The 26048-nt window shown below is 39.3% G+C and overlaps 1 protein-coding gene across 2 annotated transcripts in view; it reads left to right on the forward strand.

The window, feature by feature from the left end:
- Positions 1–6692: 6692 nt before the first annotated feature.
- Positions 6693–26048, forward strand: part of ntrk3b (neurotrophic tyrosine kinase, receptor, type 3b) — a 143691-nt gene continuing 124335 nt past the window's right edge. Inside the window, exon 1 of one of the 2 annotated variants that reach the window (XM_036587133.1) lies at positions 6693–7332. In XM_036587133.1, coding sequence (XP_036443026.1) covers positions 7076–7332 — 257 coding nt within the window. In that variant the 5' untranslated portion in view covers positions 6693–7075. The remainder of the gene's footprint in view (positions 7333–26048) is intronic. The other variant, XM_036587132.1, reaches the window with a different exon arrangement.

Raw genomic sequence — 26048 nt, forward strand, 5'->3', positions numbered from 1 at the left:
GGTGACTATTTACTTTCAGTGTTTGTTAGCACTGTTAGCCTGGCAGCTCCACCTCTAAGCTAAATAAGCAAAACTTGGACACCAAACTTGTCTTCATTGATTGACTGCATTTAAGGTAAGTAGTAAACCATATTTTTCTCCAAACTATTCCTTTAAGTCCAGTATTGATCGAGTAATTATGACAGCTCTAGAAATATTCTGAATTTCTACTTGAGTCATGCCTTCAGGCCCTCTGTGATAGTGTGCATGCTGACTGCCCCTCTTTCTGCAGTATGTCACACCTGCCAAGCACAGGCAGTACACTGCATACATATGACATAGCAGTTGCTAACACCATGGCCTGCAGCTAAAGTTCACCCATCCAAGAATTCCTCGCTGCCTATTTGGCACCCTCTGTTAACTTGACAGACTTTTTTCTGACACTGACAAATTGTTAACCCCTTAAACTTCAAGGAACTGTGGGCAAATTCAGACGTCTGTACGCTGCGTTCCAAAAGCTGGGCTGCAGCAGAGCAAGACGGCTCCTATAGAGTCTTATGGGGGCCACTTGAGTGTATTACATAATACAAAATGGAACAGTCTAACGAAGCTGCTTCTTCACGTCACTAGAAAAACAGTTGGTGAGAAATTTAACAGAAGAAATGCTGTTAAAATGAATAACAGGAAGCTGGCAAGCAAAACAATAAAGACTGTTTATCTCACATGCATTCATTTGACACTATGCATTCAGTTTACACCCTTTCTTGCAGACACAGCTAAAGAAATGGCGTACTGTATATTTTACTGCACATTTACATTACTGGTCTTAACATTTAATGCAACTTGTGTAGCACTTCTACTGTTACTATTGGCTATAAAGTGGGCAAAGTATAGTTTGCTCTTCTTTCTCTTAAACAATCTTCAGTTCAGGCATGTTTGCAAAGGATTATGGACGATGTAGGATACTCAGGTAGCGTCCTCGAAAGTCATCAGAATGTACACGCTCAAAAAAGATGGTTCAGACGTGTTTGCAAAGGATTATGGACGATGTAGGATGTAGGACGATGTAGGATACTCAGGTAGCGTCCTCGAAAGTCATCAGAATGTACACGCTCAAAAAAGATGGTTCTTCAAGGGTTCTTTAGTAAAGAAAATGGTTCTATATAGAACCATGAACATTCAAAGAACCATGATTAAAGAGTTCTTTCCATCTTGAAAGGGTTCTTCAGACTGATGGAGAATGTGCTGTAGATGGATCTATGTAGAACCTTTTTGAAAAGGTACACACTTAAAAATGATGGTTCTTCAAGGTTTCTTTGGTAAAAAAAATAGTTTTATATAGAACCATGAACACTTAAAGAACCTTTTGCATGATTAAAAGGTTCTTTGCATCGTGGAATGGTTTTTCAGACTGATGGAGAATGTGCTATAGATGGTTTTATGTAGAACCTTTTCAAAAAGGTACACATGTACAAATGATGGTTCTTCAAGGGTTCTTTAGTAAAGAAAATAGTTCTGTATAGAACCATGAACACTCAAAGAACCCTTTGCATGATTAAACAGTTCTTTCCATCTTGAAAGGGTTCTTCAGACTGTTGGAGAATGTGCTGTGCATGTAAACATTCTTACATAAATGTGACAAGATTTTATTCCAAATCATTCATCGTGAAAAGTTCATTCAGTGCAAAGTACCTTCAATTTTTTTCCAAATGGTTAAAAAGTAAGAACTGAAACTAAGGTTCTGACATGATAGCAGCACTGCGTTACTGTGTGAGCTCTTTCCCCGCAGCAGTTCTACCCTGGCATTGACAGGCAGCAGGAGATACCTGCATATCCAGGTCAGTTCAGCAATGCAACCAGAAACTCTCCCCGAGTGTGAAACCACAACATGCAGCACTGTAGCAGACCTGTCAGTGCTAAGTGAGCCAAAAGCAAAGGTGTAGTAGCTAGAACTAGGCTCTAAGAATGAGTCTTCTATTGGAACAACTGGCATTGCTTATTACGTTAGGCTAACTGTAGAACAATATATTGTCTGGTCGATAATTTTTAATCTTGTTGCAATATTGATTAACAGACCTTTGCATGCTGATTCAAGTAATGTGGTATTTAAATGTCTGGAACAGAGACATGTGGGGTGCAGACTTCCCAAGGACTGTTTGACATTTACAATTATTCAACGTTGTGAAATAGTCATTCATAGACACTCATTCAATATAGGCTTCATGTATTAATCATCATTTTTGTACATTTGTTGTACATTGTACAGTTCTAAGGACCAGTCGAAGAAAAAAAAAACACTTAAGCTGACTAGATCACAATGGATCTGACTAGATCAGACTGCCAGGCATTATAAAATGGATAGTTGTGGTCCTAAAATCTGATTGGCTGAGCCGCGTTCGAAGCCGTTGTAAAATCCACTGTATAGGCACACCTATGACCGCCTCACAGCAACTGAATTGTGTATTACTGCACTACGGCACGGAAAAAAACGGAAAAAACCCTTGTGCTGTCATTGGAATCATCTTTGACTCCCACGCTGCTCGCATGGACCACAGAGTGTATTGATGAAGTAAGAACACGTTTTGTTTAAACTGAGACACCGGAGACTTATGTTCTTAACTAGAACTAGGCTGGTCAGCTAGGTTAGCTAACAGGCTAAAAGATAGCCAGCGGCCGAAACAACTCCATCATTAATATCAAAGGCTTGAATTAAAGCACTTGCGATATGATTCACTGTAAAACGGCTGTATAAAAACCTAAAAAAATGTCACTTGAATAGATTACACGCTTCAAATGTTTGTGTTTCAGTCAGAAGTAGCGTCAAACTCAGGCTGAATCCCAAACGGCTCTGTACTCTCTAAATAGTGTGCTAGCTATGAATGTTTACACATTCTACCTTCTACCAGGTAGAGCATCGTTTATGAAGTATGGATCTGTCTGAGTTCCAAATGACTATTTTTTAGCTATATTTTGCACATTTGAGATGCAGCCCCAGTGTGAGAAGAGGGGCGCCGCCGTTTTGGTGCTAAATAGGACTCGCGTTGGTAATTTGGTGACCAAAAAGTACTTACAAAGTGATGGTTTTTGCATTAAACAGTGCTGTGTTATCACATGTTCATTGTTATACAACAGAAAGTTTAAATATTCATGAAATCACTGCAACATACAGCGAGGGCGACTGAACGTTCTCCACATTCAGAGGTCCATGGTTGCCTGGCAACGATACCATATTCTAAAGGAACTACATATCTTGGCGGAATAGTTTTTATTATGTTAATTATTATTAATATGAACTTGATTTTTTTTTTTTTGAAAAATTGTATTTTATTATATTTTATGTTGGCTGCCATTTTAAAAAGCAACAAGCCACTTGATGCTGTGCCTCACTGCAATTTTATCACAGGAAGGGAACACCTTTCCCGTGATAAAATTGCAGTAACGCACGGATATCAAGTTGCTTGACACCAAACAATACTACAAGAAAAGAAATGAAATCGCTCATCAGTGTCTGAACAGCCAGTGTTTATTGGATTGAACACAGAAAACTATGCACAGCTTATTTAAAGTTAAAATTATGCATTGTAAAAAAGTTCTCCAGACTGATGGAAAATGTGTTGTATGTGGTTCTACATAGAACCTTTTTGAAAATGGTTCTATGTAGCACCACAAAGTGTTCTGCTACTGTTATGATGACAAGCTTGTAACAACATAAAAACCCTTTTTTGGTTCTATATAGAACCATTTCAAAAAATCTGAAGTACCATTTTAACATGCAAATAACCTTTTAGGCATGAAATGCTTCTATACAGAACTAATGGTTCTATGTATAACCATTGTCTTTACTACAGAACCCCTGAAGAACCATCTTTTTAAAGTGTGTACAGTAACAAATTAACATTTAGAGAGTTTATGAAGGCCTAGCTGGACACTGTCAGAGTGAGTTAAACATGAGGGGTTGGTCCATATGTGTTCACACTATGATTTCTCGAAAGCCTCATTGTCATCCAACAGGCCTAACTTGTGCATTTAAAGGGGAACTCCAATTTTTCTGCATAATTAAATGGTCATTCAGAGTGGTTTGGCATAAAATGCTTTGTTGTAGAATTGTTCACAGTGGTGGTGATAGGAACCAGGGACATTACAGAAACGTCTTAAGTCTGAAATCATATCAGTTTAGTCACTGTGACAGCTTCAGTTAGGACTGAATTTAGGAAAAAAGCTATGATAGAACAACAATTCTTAAGTTTATAATCTTATAATAACTCCAGATAAGAGAACAGAAACTATCCTATCTTTTTGCCTTAACTTAAGATCTGACAGGTAAAGATAAGATTTTTCACAAATTAGTATTATAGAAGCAAATCTTATCTTAATTTAGGAATCTCATCTCCAGTTTGCAAATATTAACCTACTCAATCAAAGTTGACGATCAGCTGTCATGTCTGTTACCTAGCAACCAACCACATGCGCACATCTGAAGCGTAAACACGTAATCAGAATAATCCAGTTAGTTAGCCAGACAACTAGGTACTGTTACTGATGCTGATAGCTTAAAAAACAAACTAAAGCGCGATAAACTGAGAGTGAAGAATATCATGTCAGCGCTTCGTGCTGTTTATCAGAGCGTCGCTGCTCCCCAGTTTCAGTTTCATTTCCCAAACGCTTTAGCCGAGCGCGCTAACGTTATTCCTCCTAATAAACACACGCACGTTCAGCTCTGTCTCCTCATTATTCACCACCATCACTGGAATATTGTATCATCAACATTAACACCCGAAGGTAAGAAGAGGGGACGGTGGAGATCGTGTGCGCAGCGTCTGGGGTTTAAAACGCTGTTAGAAAAAAAAACACACAAGTCAAAGCTCAGTTTTCAGTGTAGATAAATGTAGTTAGTGTCATTATGCTGGTTATAGTGATCTATGCTGCCTGACACAGCACAAAACAATAGAAACAGACGGTTAAACAGAACGTAAGACAGCTCTGGGGTTTATCCTAAAGTTAGGACAGAATTTAGGAGATTTAGTCTAGTTAAGGTGTTTGTGTAATACTGTTTTCTTATGTGGGGTTAGGATAAGATTATGAACTTAAGAGCTGTTGGTCTGTAATAGCTTCTGTTCTAAATTCAGTCCCAACTAAAGTTGTCATCATGACTAAGCAGATAAGATTTCAGACTTTAGAAGAAATCTTAACTAACTCAATCAAAGCTGACAATCAACTGTTATGTCTGTTACCTAGCAAACGACCATACACGCACAGTTGAAATGAAAACAAGTAATCAAAATATTTAAGTTTGTTAGTCTGGCAGCTAGCTACTGTTACTGATGTAGCTACCTGAAAAAGCCAAACATAACTAATGTGTGATGAACTCGAAGTTATGAACATCGTGTCAGCACTTCGTGCTGTTTATCAGAGCGGCACCACTCTCCAGTTTCAGTTTCTATTTCCCAAACACTTTAGCTGAGCGCGCTAACGTTATTCCTCCTAATAAACAGACACACGTTCAGCTCTGTCTCCTCATTATTCACCACTATCACTGTAATGTTTTATCTCATCAACATTAAAACATAAAGGTAATAGGAGGGGATGGTGGAGATCGTGTCTGCAGTGTCTGTGGCTTTTAAAATGCTTTACTTTTGTTTGGCTTTTTTACATCAGTAATGGTAGTGGTCAGTTGCTATGTAACATACATGACAGTTGATTGTGGACTTCGATTGAGTAAGTTAAGATTTCTTAACTTGAGATAAGATGCTGTAAGATAAGATGAGATTCCTATTTCAGGAAAAGATTTGCTTCTGTAATATGAATTTGTGAAAAATCATACCTGTCAGATCTGAAGACTAAATAAGAGGAAGTTTCTGTAATATGGCCCCAGACGTCCATCTCTAAAAGCTCCCTCACAGAAAGTTATTACAAATGGTTGTGAATACGCTGCCTGCTGTCTGAGAGAATGTTCCATGGTAGTTTTGTGATAAAGTTTTTGGTCTATTTATTTTAATCAGTTCAAGGTGGAAGAATACAAGAAGGGTGTTGTAAGGCAAAGTAGTCCCCAAAGAAAACTTACTATTTTCAGGTCGACCACTATCACCAGCATTACTAATAAAAACTAATAAGACACATGTAGGTTAAATGGTGGTTTTGGATATAAAATAAACTGGCCATGTTTGCATTGTACACATTGGGGTTCTTTTCACCACCACTGTAAAGAAGGCTTCTCTACCAATCATCACATCAAACCACTCCGAATGACTTCAACCACTGAATTATGCGGGAATTTTGGAAAATCGGTGGAATTCCCCTTCAACAAAACAGATCCCCAGTGCATGTAGTAGGAGTAAGTACTGTCAAAGTCCAGTGGACTGGTTTGGCCCGTCTCCGCTCCGATCCAGAAGCTCCAGCGGAAAACATTTCATTTCAATATCACGCTTAGATAATCTCGCTCTTCTTCTCCTCTCCATCCTCCATCCTCCTCCTCCTCCTTCCTGTGCTGTCTGCGTGGTGACTTTAGATCCTCACGACGTCAGTTCCCAACCATGATACCCCCCAACCCACCCCACCCCCTCCGCTTCAAAACCACCCCCACTCTTGTCTTGCAGGTGTCACTCTTCATTCTGCCCGGTAGGTGGGTCTTAACGGCTTCGCCCGTCCTCCTCCTCCAAGTAAACCTCCGGCGTTTTTTTTTTTTTCTCGTTTTATTTTTCCCGCAGCTCGTCCGGTCATGGACTGTGGAACTGAAGCGGCGAGAGGAACGGTGCTGCTGGAAGGACTCGCTCTTATAAAGGAATACTTTTAAAATAACGACAAAATAGAGGATTTTTGGCTTTTTTGGAAAGCTTTCCCATCGCCTCCCTCTTCCATATACCCACACGCGCGCGCACGCACGCACGCGCGCACACACCACACAGGCGCGCGCGCACAATGTCCACAGTGTCTACGCGTTCCTACGCAGCCCGGGCGCTTTTCAGTCTTTGATTTTTTTTATTTTATTAAAACGTATTGTTATTATTCGTATCATTATTATTATCATTGTTACGTTTCTTTCAGTCGGAGGAGAGCATCCAGCCAACTTTCCCTTTCGCCTGCTCCCCCTTCAGAAGTCATGGATGTATCATGGCTCGGCTCGGCTCTGAGGATTTTCAGGCTTTTGTGGCTCCTCTCCTCCGCCGCGTCTCCGGCCGCCTCTCTAGGCTCCATGCTGGACTGCCCACCGACCTGCAGCTGCTCGCCCACCGAGATCCACTGCAATAAGTCGGACAGCGGTAGCTTCTTCCCGCTGCTCGCCCTGCACGACACCGGTGGCACCAACGGCAGCAGCGGCGGCGACATCGAGGACCTGTTCAAGAACATCACGTCCATGTGAGTCTCTTTGCCTCCCGTTTTCGTCCTTTTTTCCTGAGGCAAATTTGTGTTTTATCTTGTTTTATTCAGGCTAGTTCTCCCCTTTTACACTCACTTGAGCGGATAAGCTGAAGTTGGCTTGCTATTCTTCAGCTCCTCGTTAGAATTTTCCCGTTCCACCTTAAATGGTGCAGCAGTTACATTCAGGCGCCCGAGGCAGAGAATGTAACTGCTGCACCATTTAAGGTGGAACTGGGAAATTCGAACAAGCAGCTGGCGAATAAGAAGCCGACTTCAGCTTCGTCTTGAGCGGTGAAAAATTCTCTCAGTAAACGCTAGTGAGGCGAACTCACGACGTAAAATAAGGGTAAAATTAGGGAGAAAACACTTTAAAAACGCTCAGTTTCTGTCAGAAAACCTCCAAAATGATTGATCGACGAGAGCAATCCTGTGAGACTCTGGTTTCAACCGTTTCCGTCCTTTCAAACAAGTGCACAAAAAAAACATAGTAGCTGAAAATTCAGATGCGTTTCTTACAATTTGAGTGCAATTGTTGCTCAAACGTTCAAATATATGCCGTTTTTCTAACATTTAAGAAGCCCAGGCTGTGCGTTTGGTGCCTTAAAGGCAGTATAATATTCCCAAAAGAAGCTCTCATCCCCTCTCTCTCTCTCTCTCTCTCTCTCTCTCTCTCTCTCTCTCTCTCTCTCTCTCTCTTTCCTTTTTTTGCTTTAGCTGAAGTTTCAATGCGACAAAGCCCAACGCATGCTGACGCCACATGCCTTATTTCCATTTTTAGATCATTTTTTTATTTGATGTCCCTTAATATGGTAGGCAGTGAATCAGATGGTGCTCAGAAGAAGTGGTACTGTCCACTCTGGTCTCTAGCTCGGCAGAAGGATGGTGGTCTCTGCACTACAGTAACTAAAGGATTTGATTATAAAAGCCCTTCAAACAGCCAAACAGCAGGATTGTTATTATTAATTTAAATACGCTAACATGATGCAGTTGCTTCTATCACTTATTGAACGTTTCAGTGGTGAAACAGAATGAATAGATGCTTTTTTCTATCAAAACGGCTAAGATACGTTGTAGTCTTAGCTGAAGATGTGATCATCCATTAGCAGAAATGACTTTTTTCCAGTCAGCAACAAGTCTCCATCGTAGGCGGGGGCAGTAGCAGAAAGTAGCAGTGTAGGTTGTCTGCCGTGTCTTCAGGCGGCTGTCATCTTTTTTTTTCCGAGCTCTTGGCAGAACCAGAAATGATAAAATGCTCTCCTAATTTGGTACCTGGCTGATCAGAGTGGTGTTCTCAGCAAACCTGCGTGCTAAGTTGTCACTAAGGAGTCACTCACATCGTTGGTGGAGCTGGAAGAGAGTACAAAAGCAATTACTGTACCGAGGGTGGATGTGCAGTTGCCTTGAACTGCTGCCTGCTGAGCCTTAGCAGTGTAACAGGGGTCCACCTGTCGCTCCTGCAGTTTGGTGCAGCGGATGTGTTCAAAGCTAAAGAGGACTGTCCCAGTCGTGAATGGAAGGAGATTAGAGAGAGTGTGTGCCAGTAGGGTTGGGTCATACAATGATATGTTATCATTCTCAAGATTAATTGCATCATGGTACGCCTTTCGGAACACATCATGGGTATCGTCAGTGCTTCTGCAGCTGACGAATTGCAGGTTTTATATAAAAAAAAGGTTCAGAAGGGTCTTCTAAGTGTAGCTGTCCATTGTCGGGAGGTCTTGAGTTTGAAGCCTGACGATGCCAGGTCCATAACTGGTCCTGCTATAAGTGTCCTTTCTGTAAATGTGTTTTTTGTCTGGTTTATACAGCACAGTGTGTTTCAAGGGAAACATAACCAAACAGTTAATTCTAAGAATCAGGTTTTTAGACATGTTTATAGCATAGAGTGCTAGTTCTCATGGTATTGCATCTGATGCTGTGATACCATTATATATGTACAAAATAAGGATGTGCTGAGTTTTACTGTATTGTTATAAATACCTCATTTCGCCACACTATGCTTTTCTGAGTATATCCTGGATATCGTCAGTACTTCCACAACACTGACCAACTGCTTGTTGCATAAAAAAGGTTCCAGAGAGTCTCCTAAGTGCAACTGTCTATTGTTTGGAGGTTGTAAGTTCATATCCTGACAATGTTGGGGTCCATAATTGGTTCTGTTTACTTGGGTGTTAGTGCTGTACATTAAGACTATGTTCAGACTGCAGACAAAATCGGATTTCTTTTGAGACGACTGTCCGCACTGTTATTTATGAGTGATGGGATCAGATTTGTGTGTCCAGACATCACCAACTCATCCAGATGGGTTGCTGTGGTAACTTTGTAGGCATTAGTAACTATGTCGCCACGCTGGTGACGCAGCTTTCACACGTGAATGCAGGAGAGATGGAGGTCTCTTGAGAACTCTCTGGCATAAGCATGAATCTTTGGTGCTCTTCTTGAATCCCAGCACTTCCGTCACTCTGGAGTTGACATCATTGTGTATGTTACAAGTGACACAAAAGACACTTTGAAATCCGATTTGTAAAAATCGGATTGGAATCGCATTTCAAACCACCACCAACGTGGTTTGAATCAGATTTCGTGTGTTTTTTTTTTTTGCTGTCAAGACCAACAGAAATCAACCTGAATACAATCTGGATATGCCAAAAGTCAGATTTGGGCTGGCAGTCTGAACATAGCCTAAGTGAAATGTTTAATACTTAGTGCTGGATTATTTGTTGTCTATACTGATATTGGTGTCACACAACAATGTCCATTTTTAGCTGTAGCAGTATTGATATAACAAAAACTTAACCGCAGTCTGTATAATTTGCTGGGTGACTGTTTTGAAAGAACAGTCCAAATATATAAAAGCTTGCTGTAAGTGTGGTTTCTGTCTGGTTAACATTTGCAGTACTGTGTAAGGTCCCCTTGAGTGTCATTTTGAGAGAAACAGAATCAAACAATTCAATCAAAACAAGCTGTATCAGGTTTTTAAGACATTTTGTAGCATAGAGAGCTAGTACTCATGTGAAACTGCGATACTGTGATATGGTTGGAAAGTAAAAGTGGTAAATATGGTGATAATTTATCGTTTTGTGATTAATTTATGCCACATTTTACTACAAGATGCTTTTCTGAGCAACAAAGAGAGAACAGTTAGGCCTGCTCAGTTTTATTTAGTGCAGAATGTAAAACACATAAAAGTCATTATCATATTCTGTTCTTCTCAACCTAAATGTTGTGATATATATAGTGTATTGTAAAAATGTCTTCAATTATTGTGGTGTTGTTTTTGCCAAATTGACTATCCCATTAAGATCTTATTATTATGCTTTATCATTACTGCCCAGCACTACTTGTACTGGTGCATTGTGCCTGTTCCAACTTTTCATACCTCATAAAAATGAGTTTTGAATGTACTGTTATAAAAAAAGGATATTTTTTTTCCATATTGCTCCCTCCTACATGCCAGGACAGCTTTGACAGTAGCAGGTCAAGTGACCTTGTGTTGTAAAGTAAGCTACACCCAAACTCTCCAGGCATTGAATCCTGACTGATGTTCGAGCTGCTGCTTGGTAGCCATTTAATTAATCTGGGTGCCCCCCTGTGATCTGCTAATGTGCTTGATTCATCAGGGTAAATTATTATCAAAGCAACAGTTATGTATTTATCATCAAAGCCACTGCAATGTGTTTAGATCGCTGACAAACCGCTCTTGGAGTTTGTCTGCCGTTTGAGGACCAAGAGTGCCCAATCTAAAACTAATTCACTTTTCAACACACAGATGAAAACAAAAACAGCATGGCAGTATTCAAACGAACGCTGCACAGCATTCTGGTGTTGCCGCTTGAAAGATTTAGGAGAAATCATCACATGGTTCTAGTAGCCTATTCAAGTCTGTGAATATAAACATGTCAAATGAACATTGGATGTTTGTAGGTCACCTCTGGAAAAACTGAAAAGAGTGCTCACAGTCTCCTCTGTCGGAAAAAGCTACTGACAGGTCAGAGAGGGAACAGGGCTTGTTTGACTTTTCTTTCAGCACTTTGGACAGCTCCTAGAACCACATAGTGGAGAACCCCATAGGTAGACTGTGTGCTATGTCAACCTATGTGTTTATCTGTTTATTTATCCATATCTGTCTGTTTTTCTGTATTGTGGGTTGCTGTATCTAAAAGGCGAGCATAATATATTTGGGCTGTTGTCCTGGATTTGAGAAGAGAGGGGTCTGTTTGAATTGTAGAGGCTGTCATTTTGGCACGTCTGCATGAAATTGTACACAACAGCAGGTGGGTTATGAAACAACCCATAAAATCGGAAATATCTGATATGCTGACATCCTCAGATGTCTACGGGCTTGCTAATTTATGTGTTAATTACTTTTTGGTTCTCTTCAGACAGTGAAAAGTGTAAAGAAATTAATGTTTGAATATTTTAGTAGTGAGTTCATTTCTACTATTTCTTCAGTTGCGAAAGATATGCTGTTGCCTGTCCTGTCGCAGTGTCCTCCAACTGTGGTCTGTGGTTAACAGTTTATGACCATAGACCTCACTGTTTCATTGCTCACCAACTAGACTATGCGTGTTATAATGGACCAGTAAAGATTCACACCCAAGTATGGAATGAAAATCCATTTCTAATTTAACCCTTTACATGGCCAAGGCCCACTGATGGGCCCAAAGTTTTTATTACACACTTCTGTAACTTAAGTATAGGTCAACCAGTTTGCATTAAAGTACCTGTAGTTACTGAATAATAAGCCTTAGTATGTAATAAGACTGGCTAAAAATGAAATTTGGCCATTTTTCCATTTCTACTCGATCAGTCAATACATGTTTGGAGTCCACATTTTGCTTCTTTAGCTTAGAACTGGAGCTGCTAGCAAACACTAGAAATCAGTAGTCACCCAAATTGTTTCCTTAAAAAGTACACCACCAAAGCTTTTCTCAACCTCCCCAACCTGACGTTTTGTGAGCTATAAAACAAAAACATCACTGTGTAGCTGAATGTTGTAGGTAGCCTTTTTAGACAACAACAGTGTCTGTATTCTCAGACCACTACTCAGGAGTTGGAGTGCTGATCTAGAATCAGTGTTTGTGACAAAGACTGTCGACAAAATACAAAAGAAGACCAGTCCTCTAATATATGACTGCTTTGAGACGTTTTGTTAAGTTTTATAGTGAAGAGTATGGCTGCTCGATCAGAAACTGCCTATTGCTGTTTTTGTCTTGCCCGATCTGTGTTGTAATTTTATGATGTTAATAATGTGAGGCAGGTAAGAGCACTCGCACTGTAATTGAATGCTGCCAGCACATCTGTAGAAAAATGTTGTAGCATAATTATACATGAGTTATTGTGATGAATGGACAGTTGCCTTTTACTTCATGTTTAGCACTTTATTTGATTCATGTCTGTTAAATAGGCAACTGGTTTTGGAGTTTAAAATGCAAGTTTGGCCAGAATTTTTCAATCTGATTTCTTTCAGCCACACCTATAGCATGTGGTTAATTACCGTGGACAATCATTTTGAAGTATTTAACATTTTTATAAAAGACCCATGAACTCTAAACTCACTTACAGTAGAGGCAAATGGGTAGTTGCTGAATTCCGTCTCTAAATGTTAGAAATACATGACTATACAAAAACAGGTTTAGGACCTCTCATTGTCTTTCTGCTGTAAGTCAGTGTTTTTTTATGGCCAATTCTGATTCCAGTTTCTTCGGGACCAGATTGACCAATGAGATTTTTTTGGGCCAATTTGTATTAGCCATTTCATAATCTGAAGCTGAATCTGGTCTAAATGAATACACTAGGACTTTTCCAGTACTTTCTACTAGCCAAAGATACAATAAAGATAACATTATTTGTACAGTTAAATATATGTGCTGATGTGTTTCACGTGTGCATTTAGCCCGAAGAGTGTGAACTTCGGGTTGTAAAAAAAAAGGCTAATAAAGATCCTTCGAAAAATTGGCCATCATGGGACATGCAGTGTCTTAGAACACATCGACTTGTCTGTATGACCTTATTTAAGACCAGGATACAATTTGAGCTGGTTGAGAGAAGTTTTGGTGAGAAATGATGGGGGCTGTTTCAGTGATTATTCAGTTTTAGCATTTGTTGTGTGTAAAATTGTATACATTTGACTTAAACTTAAAATGAGTATCCTTCCTATTGTAATCCAGACAAGCGTTTAAAAAAATCCTCTGTTTATTTCACAATCAAGCTCAGAAAGAAAGCCCCAGACATCTATAGTTGTTGGTGATTTTGCATGTAAAAGTACATTTTGTGTGTTTTATAAGTACATCATCAAGTTTGTATGAGGCTGTCTTTGTGTTAACTAGGTCAGGGCCGCCATCTGAGCATTAGGAGGAGCATCGGGGCTCGACTCCGGCGAGCAGAGCTGCAGTGAAAAGGGGAACTGCCCATGTGACTGACCCTGCTTCTCCCACGCATCGCCACACACACACTCACACACGCGCACGCGTACGCAGAGTGCTGGTAGAAGTTGCCTTTTTCCCGTAGACGTGAGATCAGCCTTGCACCAGTTCTTTTATCATGGTAGAGATGACGCTCGTCCTAGGTCAGTATGAAAGACCTTCTATGAGCCATCTGCAGAGGCTCCACTGTTACTCAGGAATATAAATGAAGCACCTTCTTAGCCAACAATCAAAAGACACATTGATAACCTGTGTGGATGGGAGAAAATACACGATTTGAAGAGGGATGATCAGAGAATGAGGCTCAGGATGCACTGCTGGTACTTTTGAAGTTAGGTGATTGTGTTTCGTGCAGCTAATAATGAATCTTCTGGAATGATAAATACTAGAGGAGGGGAGAAGGCTGGAGAATTATAATGGCAAAGGCTGATAATTTGGAAAATAAATGTATTCTTAATACTCTTTGACATTGTATTTGGGTTTATAGAGTATATTAATATAATTGATTAAGTTGTGCATAGGTGGAGTGTATCATAGGCAATAACAACAAACTCAAAAAATACACTGAAAAATCTCACCTTTTTCCTATTTAGGAAAACCCCAGAATTTTTCAATCTAATTTCTTTCAGCCACACTTATAGCATGTGGTTAATTACGATGGACAATCATTTTGAAGCTTTTTCTTTAACTTTTTTATAGAACACCCATGAACTCTAAACTCACTTCAGTAGAGGCAATTGAGTTGCTGAATTCTGTCTCTAAATGTTAAAGATACATGACTATACAAAAATAGGTTTAGGACCTCTCATTGTCTTCCTGCTGTAAGTCAGTGGTTTTTTAATGTCCAATTCTGATTCCAGTTTCTTCGGGACCAGATTGACCAATGAGATTTTTTTGGGCCAATTTGTATTAGCCATTTCATAATCTGAAGCTAAATCTGGTCTAAATGAATACACTAGGACTTTTCCAGTACTTTCTACTAGCCAAAGATACAATAAAGATAACATTATTTGTGCTTTAATAGGCCAAACTGGCATTTTAAATCCCTGAAAAAAATCAGTTGCCTATTTAAATAACATGAATCAAATAAAGTACTACATTTAAAGTAAGAGGCAACTGGCTACCAGCAAAATGAGTCATGCATAATTACGCTACAACATTTTGGTGTAGGTGTAGCAGCAGCATTCAGATAGAGCTTGAATGTGCTTACCTGACTAACGTTATTTACAGCACTGTGCAAAATTCGGAGGCTGTCCTTTATTTATTCACTGTCCAGTAAAAACAGCTGTTTACTATGGGTCATGATATTTTGGAAGATTTTTCTGAGGAGATAAGATGTAAGATAAGCAGCTTGCATGAAGAAGGGGACGGTCAGAGAAAAATAAGGAAAACAGGAGTTTCCAAAACTGGAGTTCAGAAAATGATTAAAAGCTACAGAGAAAATGTGACTCCTAACAACCACCTGCAAGACCTGGTTGACACCAAAACTGCCCCATCAGATAAACAGCCCTTACAGCTTTCATCTTTGAGAGAAAGGAGAAAATCAAGCTGCTTCAGATCTGAAAACATCCACAGGTGTTTCTGTCTGTCCTACTGTGAGAAGACAGCTCAGCACTACGGTTCTAAAAGGATGTGTAGCTGTCGAGAAGACCTTACTGAGAAATGGAAATAGACAAAAAAGAAGGATTTTTGCAAATCAAACAGAAGACCTCATGGATCATGAGAAGCAGAAAAACAACTACTTAGACTGAACCTTGGAGGTGTGGAAAATATCCCTGCAGATTTCTTTGAAAAATTGAGAGCAAGGATGAAAGCTCTAATATAGGTAAAAGGTGGATGCACTAAATACTGATAAATACTGATATTATATTTAGCTATAATTCTGTGTTATATGTATTTTTTACATTTTTTCTCATGCTGAAAAAGTGGCTGTTTTTACTGTACATTAAATAAATGACAGATGGTCTCTGCACAGTGCTATACTTCTCCAAATAATAAATTGCTGAGCGTTTGGTGCAAGTTTGTTCTGATAATGACCTGGGCTCGTTCCAATTATGCACCCCTAATAATGCTACAGATGCAGCAGATAGAGAATGAATTGAAATAACGGTAGAGTATTTCTGTAGCACAGTGATATCTAGTCCGATATCTAGGTAAAGTAGAGAGCAGTATACTTTTGACAAACATAAGTCTCTTCCCAGTAGAGATGTTGAGATGTAGTACATTGTTGACCACACCAGTGTGGTGAGGCTGATTTACAAGAATCCCTTTTTAATTAGAGATTCATGTTAAGGTAGTCTTGATGCTTCTGAACCACCTCGAGGTGATATCCAGCTGAGGAGTAGGAGTTAAAGTGTTATTGTGAGACACAGGGGCAGGTATAGGTTGACAAGTGTGTACATACAACCATAAAGCTGTCGGTCCACCAGGCAGAAAAGAGTTGTTGTTCTGTTTTTAATTTTTTTAAATAAACTCATTACATTTATGCTTTAAACTATTTATATTAATAGCACTGCCTTCTGCATTAACTAAAAATTCAGTATTAACTGTTTCATTTGCTGTTACTATGCAACATGGTTAGTACACAGCACACTATGCAATTCTTGTTTAGTACACAGCAAAATCCACAGTGTTGAATTTATTTCTATAGTGTTAATTTGAGTCCGGAGCTGTTAATTCAACTCTGGGGATTTGGCTGTGTGCAGCAGACACTTTTAATATTGTCCATTTACATTCAAATGGCTGCATAAATCCTAATCAGGACGTACTGAGGGATGTAATGATGTGAGAATTGTGGGCTGATGCTGATATTCAATGTTTGTCATGCATAAACATTTATAAAATATTGGAATTAGATCCATATCTACCTGTATTAGTGTTACAGAGAATTGTCATATTTATTTATTATAGGTGTACTGATGCGCAAATTTCATGATACAATACATACTATGGTTTTGGCATCCGATACGATACATTTTTGATACAGAATTATAAAAGAAATGGTAACTTAACTTCAGCATTATTTTTGCATTAAATAATAAATTAGTTTATTTGTTTTTAATGATTTGTTATTTAAAGAATAACTGGCACAAGTCATTTACTAGGTTAAATGAAAAATTGAATTAGAAACTGGCTAACTTTGGCTTCACGTTTACCCCTCGCTCTGGTAACTGACATATTTGGATAATGTCTTCACAAATGATTTAGCATATTTGAGGTAGAGCTGGGTGATATGGCCAAAAAATGTTATCACGATAAACAAAATTCATATCGTTCGATATCGATACATACCGCGATAAATGTCAAATCATTATTTTTTTCAAGTTTGAAGGCTCATTTTTTTTTGCTCCTGGGTGGTTAATTGCTGTTTTAAACTATCCTTTATGGTCGGAACACGACAAACACTCACCAAACAGTGGAACATTTCACAAATCTGTCATGGGAGAGTGGGAGAAAGTTTCTGGTGAGCTGTTTTTACCAGCTGGAAAAGCATGGCTATTTTGTAATAGTCATAATTTAAGAAAGAAAGATTATTTTTAGCTGGTGACGAGTGCTTGGCTACCCCGCTACAAATGACATCACAGTATTCAGACACCAGCTAGCAACGACTGGATTTCTCTATACTATCGTAGTAGTTTAAGCGGTGAACCGCAAAATATCAACACCAGACAAACAGAGTCCTCCTTTTAGGTATGTTTAAACTGAAAACGGTGCTTTTGTGTCATGTTTGATCTACAGTGTCATCAGTTCTCCGTGTTGTGCGACTGACAGAGCGCAGCTTCAAGTTAGCCAACGGCTAAAAACAGCTAGCCTGCAAAGATAGCGCTCTCCCGCTCTCCAATGCCTCTCAGCTTCTTCAGTTTACTTTTGTTTAAATCAGGGCTGTAACTCACATGAACTCACTTCTTTCTTTCACTTTCGTTGCTTGGGAATGCACTAATACTAAAATATGACTGTCTGAGCGCTGTAACAGCAATGTGGTTGTGAGGATTGTGATTGTGATTGTGATTTAACGCTGCTAAAGCTGGTTAGGATGTTAGGAAAGAGGTGAGTTCGCTGTAGGACAGTATAGTTACACCACTGACCCCGTCACTCACACTCGGTCAAAGGAGAGCAGATCGTTGGTCGCTCCGCTCAAACAGGGAATGTATAACTCCACGTTTCAGACATTGCTAAAGACTCATCTTACTTGTGGCCCCCTCCTGGCGACAGCAGAGTAGTGTCGCTTTCCTTGCAGTAGAAAACGCCACCAAGGCTTTCGCTGAATGTGGAAGTGTGAGAATGGTGTATTATATCGAACATTTATCGAACATGTCGTATCGCTCTATCGAGGAAAAGTTATATTATAGCGATAATTATTGTTATCGTTTTATCGCCCAGCCCTAATTTGAGGTATTAATAAGAGTATTTGATCCTTGGCACACTGTCACCGTTCAGCCTAACACTCTTTGCCCATCGTTGTTGTACTCGAAATAGAAGTGTAGTAACCATCCCCACACATTTTATAGCATGAAATCTGTATTCGATTCACAGCATGCATTGTCTCACGCATCCGTATCAAAAAATATGCACGTTAATGAATATTAACTTGCATATTGTGACACCTCTTTTATATAAAGTTACACATGCAGTAAAATGAAGTGACCCTTATTAGTCCCACAACGGGGAAATTTCACCTCCGCATTTAACCCATCCGTGCAGTAAAACACCACATACACACTAGTGAACACACACACACACTAGGGGGCAGTGAGCACACTTACCCAGAGCGGTGGGTGGCCCTATCCACAGCGCCCGGGGAGCAGTTGGGGGTTAGGTGCCTTGCTCAAGGTCACTTCAGTCCCGTACTGTCGGCTCAGGGAATTGAACCGGTGACCTTCTTGTCACAGGGCTGGTTCACCAACCTCCAGCCCATGACTGCCCCTTAGGTTTGTTATTTTGATTAACTGCAGTATGTGAAAAGTTTTTAGTTTTTGATATTTTTTAAAAGGCCCATTTGGAAAAGCACATTTTCTTCATCTTTTGGTTTGATGTAGTATGTAGTATGTTTCAAAACAATACAGTATACAACATCCTCCCCAGTCCATTCAGTCCATATATGGAAAGTACATTGGACTGTCATTCACATATTTATATTTATCTACTGATTCAGCCTACAGCAGTTTAGTCTGGTGTTTCACACTGAAGTTATAAGGAGTGTTTCACTGCTTTTTGAATGAAGCACAATACAGGACAGCCAATCACAGACTGTGTACATATATCAGTCTTAAAGGAACAACATCAGAAACAGCCAGTTTAACTCTAAGGGATAAAGAGTGGTTGGAAAATGGTCAAATATCATAAGTGGATGCGACTTATGTAGGATATGAGACCTTTGAATATGGCACTAATAGGGCTTTTTTGTCTGTTCTAACATATTAAACCTCAGAGAAATGAAACTATGATTCTAATATCATTGTGCATCTACTGTGCTGTAATTGGTTGTAAACAAAATAGAATGTGAGAACTTGAATTGGTATATCAGTCAACACAGGAGATCACAAAAGTGCAAGCAGATGGAGGGCTTATTAAAAGTCATGCAGCAGTCAGTGTGGCTTTTTAAAGTCAGGAGTTCAGTGAGAGCCAGAAAGGTCAAACTGAATACTTTATATTGTAGCAGCTCCTGTCTAGTTGGGCTTCTAGTTGCAATCGTTGTCCACCAAACAGCATGTGCATAATCATTTCATATGAGTGAATGTGAATGAATGTGGCTGGATTTCAGGCAATTTTCAAAATAAGGGTGAGTGATGTGGCAAAAATATAACACATTTTTACAGTACACGACACACAACACAATATTTCATTTTTTTGAGGTTTAATAAGTTAGGACAGACAAAAAAGCCCTATTAGTGTCATATTTAAAGGGCCCATATCCTACATAAGGCGCATCTGCTTATGACAGAGGTGACCAATCCTGGTCCTGGTCTTACCTCCCTGGAGAGTTCAAATCCAGCTCACCTGACTCTAATGTTCAGATGCCCCTAAAGACCTTCATTATCTGGTTCGGGTGTGTTAAATTAGCTAAGAGCTAAATTCTGCAGGGTGGTAGATCTCCAGGACCAGGATTGGGTACCCGTGACTTATGATATTTGACCATTTTCCAACCACTTTTTATCCCCCTCTTTAGGCAGGCTGTTTCTGATGTTGTGCCTTTAAGACTGATATATGTACACAGTCTCTGATTGGCTCTGATTCCTGTATTATGCCAAAAAGCAGTGAAACACTTCTTATAACTTCAACATGAAATGGCGGGGCTAAATGGCTGTAGGCTGAATAGCAGGTATACACAAATATGTGAATGACATTCCAACATAGTTTCCATATATGGACTGTATGGACTGTTCTTTAGGTACTGACAGAATGCTCACAAAAGCATATTGTGAAGTGATAATAAGGACAAATATGATCATATTGGCCACCCCTGGATAAAATATCCGGGTGCCGTTATTCTGCTATATTTTGCAATTGTGATACGATCTGCAGTATATTACAAACACTTCGGAAACCTTGATGTGATGCAGTGACAGACTGGCTTACATTATTCTGACCAAAATTACTGATGTCTTTGGAAAATGTGTAGGCTTGATTCATCAAAACACCCACAAAAACGTGTCTGCAGTACAACCAAACACAAAATAAAATTTGACTTATTGATTTATTTGCACATTGGAGCCTGCAAAATTCAAGATTGCAGTAATTATTAACAAATGATATATTGGGCAGACCTGCAGGCCATGTTGGTTTCCCTGTTTTGCCAGCAAAATCAGGGACTATCGGCACTAATAGCCTGTGACATGCACATTTCTCTTTGTGTAATTAGGAGCAACTGCATGTTGTGTGAGCAGCACTGTTGAGTATTGATTTTGTTGTTGGTCTTCTTGTTGTGTTGCTCCTGAATAAGGCAATCATTCCAACTAGAGCAAAGCTAGTTTGAGGCAGGAAACTGAGGATGTATTTTGCTTTGGCTTTTTTTGACAGTTAGAATTAAATTAAGGGTGCAAAACATCCCATAAAAAGGTCATATCATGAAATAATCATCTCTTAATTGTTTATGCGCAGAGAGACACGTAGAGAGGGAGAGAGAGGGCATCCATATTACATCGGAGCTTTCCTCTAGGGCTTTTGTCGTCGTTTGGGGGACTTTCAGGTTAACATGAGCACAAAAAGCATTGTCGTGTATACGTTTAACTTACATCCCAACAACAATAAAACCAAAATTAGACCCAATATGATGCAGCTTTTTTTTCCAGGTGCATGAGACTGCACCATTTTCATGTGCCACTGCAGCCTTTACTTTCAAGATAACTTTATTCCTCCATGAAATATTGAACACTTCCAATCCACGAACAAAATTCCTTTGATCTTCCTTTTCTAGGTCATGTAAAAGCCTGTGTGCTGCGAATTCCTTACCCCAACACATTTATAATTAGATCCACTTTAATTAATATTTTCTCTAATTTCAAAGCCTAATTTGTGCTGCACAGTGCCTGGCAATGAATTGTGCTTTTTTAAACGAATCGCTCAAAGACAAGGGGCTGTGATATTAAGAATGTATTCAGTCGTCTATTATGAAACGCGCCCAGAGCGGCCTGTGCTCCTACCTGCTGGGTAACTACGCACTCGCATGAATCGGCTACAGTAGCAGCCCACGCTATGCAGCTGCGTGGGCTGATATCGTGAAATGGAATATCAGTCCATTTGAAGGAGATTTAGGTTTGGTGGATGTAGACAGTGACATTCTGAGACACTGATGGTGTTAATTTAGAACGGTTTTCATATCTATCAACCTGAGGATATTGGAAATAGTTATTGTCTTTGGAAAGGCTTCATAGTTCATGTATGCACAGAAAAATGAATTGAATTTTCATGAACACATGAATAAACTATATTCCATTAGCATAATTATTGCCAAAAGTAAGTAAACAGAAAGACTGTGATGATGCAATGTGTTTTATTTATGTGGAAAACATGTACACATTTGAATGAAGTAAAGCCAAGATGTTGCTTTTATCACTGTGAAAATTACTTATTTTGCTCCATTTAATGCTAAGCGGGTGTAAAATCACGCACATTAATTTCGTCTTGGCAGGTCTTTAGATAACACCATAAATATCAGAACGAAACTGTCAAATGAATGCTAATTTTTTGTCTTTTCGAATAGTATGTTAGCACTAAACTAACTGGTTCACATGAACATGCTTTGGCTGTTTTATCTTAAACATGGACGTTTCAAGCAGGGATGTTTGAAGCTGATTCATTCGAGACTTTGGGGCAAATCGAGTCTTGAGTGTTTAGAAGAGAACTTTAGTTTCATTATTAGTTGCAGACATTGTACTAAAGTAAACGCTACACATTCCTCACACATTTGAATGTCACTGAATATGTGAATAAGTCTTTTTTACTGTTCAAGTGTACAGAGATTGTAGAGAACTATGTAGGCAAAGTGAATTGATGTGAACAGATTAGAGTTTATGTGTTTGAATAGTGGATTGCTGGTAGTTGGAAGCCCATTAGAAACCTGTCCTGTTCGACAAAGCTTCAAATAATGAATGTTTCATTATAGAAAACCCTTCAGTCTGAAGGACAGGACTTCAGCACTACATGCAATAAATGGTGTTTAAAGGAAAGAGACGAACCAACTTGAAACAGTTGGATGGCCTGTAGTTTTACAGCGTGTAAACTAGCTAGATGCAACAACAAATCCAGGTAAAGGCAGTGTGCAAAATACTTTTTGGTATTTGGGGGGGTCCTATGTTGGCTAGCTACTCCAGTGCTGGCGCTGGTGCTAGCTTTAATGGCACCAAAATGTTTGATTCAACAATTCTTCTTCTGGAACTGCTCTGTTCTGCTTTGGTAATGCAGCCTTTCTCACATTAACCTAGATCTTAGACATCTTCTCTAGTGCCTTTGGTTTCAGAAATGAGTAACAATTCTCTCTTTCCTCCAATCTCTTGCGAAATTGGGCAAATTTTCAGATTTACAAATATGCTGTGGCATGTTGTAAAGTTTTTCAGAGGTATTTCGAGCATAGTTACAGTTGCGAGGCTATGAAGGACCAACGGGGTGAACTGATTTGCTACAGTGCCACCCTGAGGCAGACCAGTACTGCATAGTTAGTTAAGAATATTAAAGACATAACTTCATAATAGGAGCCATTCAGAGGGAGATGCAGGAAAACAGCATTGCAGTAACGAATGTGCATCACTGTAGCAAAACTGACAGGCAGAGTCAAAGGTTTTATTGATTTACTGCATTATTGTTGGTGGTCCTAATTTAATCAGGTTTTTTTGTGTTTTTTCTCAGGCTGAAATTCCATCATAAGCTTAACAAGTCATTTAAAGATGAGTCTGAGTTGTTGAAGCTTTTAAAAGACATTTCATTGTATTATTTAAAGCATATAATGTATATTACAGATTTACCTTGTGTGTCACAGTTTTACGGTGATTATTTCATGTAAAGAACTCTGCTGTCTGCTGTTTTCCATTTGTAAAAATCTGAAACCAGAAGGCCTAAAGAGCTCTATTCTTCTCAAGAAATTAGTGCTGTTGTAAAACATGATTGGTTTGAATTCAGTCGGTTGTTAATCTGACATGTTTGGCCTTCAGTCCGGCTCCTGAAGGCTTTAAAATGGGAGCACTCACTTGCCTTTATCTTCCTAGAAACTAAGTGGAAAAAATCCAGATTGGACAGTGTTTCAAGAATTTAACCCTTTTGTTTCCAACCAAAACTTAGCAGTGAAATAAGACAATTACTACAATGCTTGCAGAATTTAAAAATAAAAAAGCTAAAAACTACAGACTTTTTTTTTTTTCATTTTTTTAGCTCCCAGAAATCATTAGGCCTTTTCTAGGGACCCAGAAAGCGCTGAGGACTCCCTACCAAATTTAATATTACATGTACAGTATGAATAAAAACTGCATGCTGTAGAGTTAGAACCAGCATAGCTATCCCTTTTCATCAACATTGCATGACAAGGCTCATTGCACTTCTTGGATTAAACAGATAGCTTAGCATAAACTTGTCACATGCACAATTTCCACATAACACTGCTACCACTAGCCATGACCATAGCCCTGCACAGCTTGTGCAAGAAATATTTCCCAAATTTCTCTCGGATGATATAAATATGCTAATCCATTATTGCCTTTACTCCCAGCCTGGGTACTCAGGTGCTGCAGCAGTACAGGGGGAACTCTCTTCAACCTTTCATTTATTTCCCCCAGGCAAACTCTCTGCCGGCCAGATGAAGTTTTTTAAGCTAAGCTGTTTTTCCTCACACATTTGAATGTCACTGAATATGTGAATAACACTTTTTTACTGTTAAAGCGTACAGAGATTGTAGAGAACTTGAGTATAGGCGATGTGAGTTGATGTGAACAGATTAGAGTTAATGTGTTTATGAATAGCGGATTGCTGGTAGTCAGAAGCTGAACAGTGATGCTGATCATTTCTTTTTAAGCGCAGAATAGGACACCCTCTCCTCTCCTTAAGCAGATATTTTAATCTTTCTATGGAAAATCCCCATGGGCGCCAGCTCACATTCAGTGTAGCTGAAAGAATGCTTCACCTCAGAATGCTAATGAAGCTAACACTGCATTAGGACCACTGGGGACCAGTTAGCTTGAGCACACTTGGCTAATGCTAACCGGCCCCTACTAGCCTTTTCGCTACTAGATTGCTGTTCCTTTAGCCCCTTAAACGGCAGACTTATTACTCAGTTTTTAATCTTTAGTCTTGTTGTCCAGTAACCACTATGAATTATTCAGTAACCATTATTAAACTCGTGTAGTTTATTTAGCTACAAGAATAAGGTTAAAGAGTCAGTGTGAAGAAGTTTAAGGGGTTGATAGTCAAAAGCTGTATATAATAACTTTAGCTCTGCACCATTACCACTTAAGGCTACATGAATTCTCACCAGCAGTGTGTTTTTCGCATCTTCTTGGAAAAGCAACGTGTGTTTAAAGCCTTGATTTGAGGATGAGGAGTAGTTAGCAAGCAGCTCCTGCAGCACCCACCATATATCAGCTCGCTGAGTAGCCACTGGTGTGCAAATTATGAGCAACTGTGTGTTTGCACAAGGCCTCCAGATGGGAAGTGCTTTAAACACATTCTATTCCCTCAGCCAAAGGTTTCGCAGATTTGCATGCTGTATGGAACTTTTGGCCGTGCGCCAGCGCAATATGATCATTTATTTAATTAAAAACTTCCAACACTGCGCTGGGCTGCTTTTGAAGGAGATCCGACACGAAAGCACGCCGCACAACAGAGGGCTGGGTAACGGGGGTTGAATCCCGTTGCTTGTCATGTACAGAAATGCTGTACACTGCTCACGTCTCCTATGAGTTGAATTTTTGCCAGAAAGAGACAATAGAGGATGTTGCTCCAAAGGGTTCATCGCAGGCACTCGCATCTGCTGAAATATTTGATAGCGTTCTTCTTAACATGGATTAGAAACATTGTAGTAGCGATTATCTGCTTTTCATATGGTAAGATCATAGCAACAGCCGAGCTTTAGCGACCCATGTCAAGATACACGGCTGCCTACATGGGGACCTCATGCATCAGCAGTGAGTAATGCATTAAAAAGCAAAAAAGTATTTTTGAACAGCTTAAGTCAGCATTTGTAGAGCACATAAGATGTTTTGTGAAATAAATTACGTTGTATTGACATAAGGGCTCTAAACTAAAGTAATGGGCAGTTGTTCCACACAGTTATGAAGCATTGTTCCCAAGTAATGGAACTTATTATGCCTGATTAAGAATGCCATTTGTCAGTTCTGTCAGAAGCTGGAGTAATACAGGAAAATGTGTATTAAAAATCATCACGTTATCCTTTGAGCACATCAGAATCTTAGGTAGAACTGACATGCCTTTAACTAGACCTTGTACTAGACCTTATAGTCGTATGTAAAAGTTTGGGCACCCTGCTCAAATTACATGTTTTGTTGATTTTCTGAGTGAAAATACTTTACACATCCTCTACAGGGAACACATTTCTGCTCATTTTAATGCACAATTACTTTATTATTGCAAAAATAAAACATAAAAGGTGGCCTTTGCAAAAGTTCTGGCACATTTTACCGTTTATCTTTTATTTTTTCCAGTACATCAAACTCAAATAAATAGAAATTATGCTCTGAAAATTGTGGAGAAATGCCATATGTACAACCCCATTTCCAAAAGGTTGGGAGAATGCAATGATATGGAAATCATGTAAGCCATATTTTTAAAGGAAAATAGTGCAAAGAC

This window comes from Colossoma macropomum, unplaced genomic scaffold (assembly GCF_904425465.1).
Source record: "Colossoma macropomum unplaced genomic scaffold, Colossoma_macropomum, whole genome shotgun sequence".
NCBI classification, from domain to species: domain Eukaryota; kingdom Metazoa; phylum Chordata; class Actinopteri; order Characiformes; family Serrasalmidae; genus Colossoma; species Colossoma macropomum.